The 3,573-nt window shown below is 42.5% G+C and overlaps 1 protein-coding gene across 1 annotated transcript; it reads left to right on the forward strand.

Moving 5' to 3' along the window:
• Positions 1 to 601: 601 nt before the first annotated feature.
• Positions 602 to 1,387, forward strand: LOC118420373. Its single transcript, XM_035827173.1, has 2 exons — positions 602 to 996; positions 1,184 to 1,387. Exons 1-2 carry the CDS (start codon positions 640 to 642, stop codon positions 1,346 to 1,348), a joined length of 522 nt encoding a protein of 173 aa, XP_035683066.1. The 5' UTR covers positions 602 to 639; the 3' UTR covers positions 1,349 to 1,387.
• Positions 1,388 to 3,573: the final 2,186 nt, after the last annotated feature.

Here is a 3,573-nt window from a genome sequence, read left to right on the forward strand (position 1 = left end):
AGGGCAGGTAGCAAATATATTCTGCCTTCAACCAAGGACACCATTTGGGAGATATAACTACCTTTGTTTAAGCTATAGAATGAATGAACATGAGTCGTCGAGTTCGACCTTGGTTTCACACAGATAACTTTACTCTCCATCAAGGACCTCCTTGCTCTCCATGCAGTTTTGACTAGCCCGCAGATATAAAGAAAACAAAATAGAAAGCCGGACAAAAAGCGTCAAAAACGGCTTGCCACACAGAGCCTTGACTGAAAAGTATCTTACCTCGCATCAAGAGGATGACCAAAAGGGTGGAAACATAGGCTTTCCCCACACTGGCGTTGAGCCCTCCCATACTGTGATGGCTGTGATCAGCGAAAGTCATCCGTGTCCGCACAGCAAAGTGCGCATAAACAGACTGGCCGTAATCGCGCAAACTGACCGAAAAATCGCTCTGGACAAACAATTGATCATTACGTCACGGAAAAGGAGATCGTTGATTGGACGGTGCTTATCTTGATAAAATTCCGTTCCTTGCGGGGAGACACGACCATTGTTCTGGTCTTTACTGTGACGGACAAGTGTGAATAGCTGGGCGACCTTTCCTGTTAGCGTCACCAGGGAAAGCTTGAGGATTACCGCCGGTGTACCACCGAGATGACGGAGATTAACGCTACTACACTGTTTATCTGGCTAGAAAACCTTTCATGTCCCGTCTCTGGGCCGGTAAGGGTACTGAAGTCCGACCAAGGAATTCTACTGGAACAAGGACGCAAAACAATCAGTGCTGTCTACCCTGAAGGCGCATTGCGGATAATAGAAGTGTGTCTAGAGTTCCAGTTGGACTGTCATCTCAGATATTGCCACTGCCCGGCCAACAAAGGCGCCTGTCTGGAAATATCAATTCTAACTACACCTGAACTTGCCAAGAGCGTGCGATCCAGATTAGATAAGGCGATGGAGCTTCACAAGAACGCACGATGGGTACCGACAGATGATGAGACTACTAGGGAGGTGAGGAACGAAATTTTTACCCATACATTGGGTATTTGTATATATCTTCCCCATCTCTTAAATTTGCCCGATCTCCAAGTTTGGAATGGAACCGCATAGAATGCTTTTTATATGCTACTGACTATCTCATACTTAAATTGCCCTCCAACAGTGAGAAATTATATGTACTTGATCTTTTTATCTACAGGTGACAGATGCTGACGACTTTGAAGACTTGAATAGTACCTGCGACGACTGTGGTTTCCAGATTTTCGCCAGGCTGGACGACTTAGATGAAACACACCGGAATATCAGAGAGACATTGTATAGACAGTGCATCGCTTGTGGAGACATAAATGCCTTGTACATGTGACTGGTGTACGTGACTACCCAGAAAGTCATTTAGACATGAAACAATAGCAATTCAAATTGTGTTAAATGAACGTGCTAGAACTAGCTTTCAAGATTGATAGCGAACCAATTGTTACTACTAGCCGACGTAAGGCAAATGCGTGTAAAGCAGGGTTGTAGCCAGCACTTGTCCTTCAGTCCTTTGAAGGAATGTTGCAGCTGGGGACTGAAACAAGTTTTCCCCATTCCGTCCCCTGGGACAGACAAAAATTGATATGTAAAGATATTAAAAAAAAAACTGAAACCCATGTGTTCTTCTTCACCAAAACAGATGACATTGAACAGCTTAGTCTACGAGCAAAATTTGCACCTCAAAATGCAGGAAATAGTGTTTCAGATGGTCTTGACTGGTCCGAGAAATGACGCGCAACGTCACGCCATGCCTTTGGTGCTCGGTAGGATCACCATTCAAAATCAAGGAGACTGAAAATGATTCAGGCTGGCTACAACCCTGGTGTAAAGATTTAGAATTATAAAGTCAAGCTGTCAATCTTATGACTGATGTCAATCTTAGGGCGGTGATTTGGAAGAGACTGCAGTTTCTGCTTACTTACCTTTATTGTTGTAGATGTAATTGTCGTTGGTTTATGAGTTGGAAATGCGGATATGTGTTTGGTCTACATCTACTTGCGGAATAATAATCTGAACATAGGTGCGATTCTGTGTGTACATACCTATGCAGGATATAGACATCCATTAATCCTTGAAGCTAGTCTCCAGGCAGATTTACCGGTGGCATAAAGGATCATAGTAAAAAAAGCTGGTAAAGGAGTATAAAGTTATTCGCGAGACACGATATCTGTGAGAGGAGCGAGCCGGTAACAACTACTAGTATATTTCCGCGACTTAACCTCTGCTGGGAGAATAGGCGGGCTTTGATACTATCTTATCGCACCGGTAAATCTGCCAGCCTTGAGATTATATTGAAGCCAGGTTTCTTTATTGTGTGATGAAACCAAGCCTGAGTACCATCCTCCGTAGTGACCACTGGCTTAGTTTAATAGTCAATACTTTCGCTTGCTAACCAATCCGTGGTTTGCAAGCGAAAGTATTGAACCAGCGGGCACTACGGAGCATGGTACTCAGTCTAGACTAGTAAAACCAGGGAGAGAAAGGGAATCTCAAGCAATGTAGCAATGCCACTCTTGTTCTCATCCTTACAATAAGTACACACTGTGAATCGATTAGCTACCTGTATGTGATTTCATGTGGAATTTGACAACGTCATTAAAACAGACTAGTACTGCAAACCTTACTGAGTGACCAGTTCCTCGCTTTCATTACCTTTCCTCGGAAATTATTACCGCAAAAAAAATCTTTCTATTCGTTCACTCGTGTCTGACATGGGACTCGCAACATTTAACACGTGTCCATTTACTGGGCGATTGAATGTTACATAAAATGCATACAGTAAGTCTAGTACTAACATATATGACCTAACATATATGACGGTAATGTTGACAACTGAAGTAATCCTCAAGAACAGTCTATAAACGTTTTAACATAACGTTACACTGCAGTTCTGTCTTAGCTGAGACATTCTGTTGTATAGATCCGCTTTTCTTCTGAACTGCACATAGCATCAGATAAACTTCATATACCGAAATGGGTAGTACATTTAAATGCATTCCGAAATAGCAGTCTTGAACGTTGACCCGAATCATCTAACCAAAACTAACAGTGCATGTTGTAGCATGTCGGCATATCACTTGTTCCAGCCCGTGTGTTGTCCTGTACATGTCGTCCCGTGTGAAATGTTGGTTCGGATTTTTAAAAAAATGGTTGGTGACTTTAACTATTACCGAAGTCCTCAGCTCAAACACTTTTGTGGTCAAGTACTCGCAGTTCACTACTTTTTTACGGGCCTTATTGTGTAACTATTTCTGAAAAAGAAGTAACGTTACTAGTATTAAAGGACATACAATATCCTTGAAATAACATAGTCTCCGTTTGGTAGGTTATCCTGGTAGATCTTGAAAACTTGTTTACTATCTTGCTGATAAGGACATGTTGGAGCAGCAAAAATTTGTGCAATTATGTGACGACTGAGTGTTCTGACAGGCAGGCGAGACTGGCGTATACGTAAACCCTGTAAAGTGTAATGTTGTCACTGACTTACGTGCGAAGCGACAATTGGAAGTTATTCGAAAAGCCCCGTTTACAAATCAAGAATTTAGCTCGGACGAG

The sequence above is a fragment of the Branchiostoma floridae genome, chromosome 7, assembly GCF_000003815.2.
Source record: "Branchiostoma floridae strain S238N-H82 chromosome 7, Bfl_VNyyK, whole genome shotgun sequence".
NCBI classification, from domain to species: Eukaryota; Metazoa; Chordata; class Leptocardii; order Amphioxiformes; family Branchiostomatidae; genus Branchiostoma; species Branchiostoma floridae.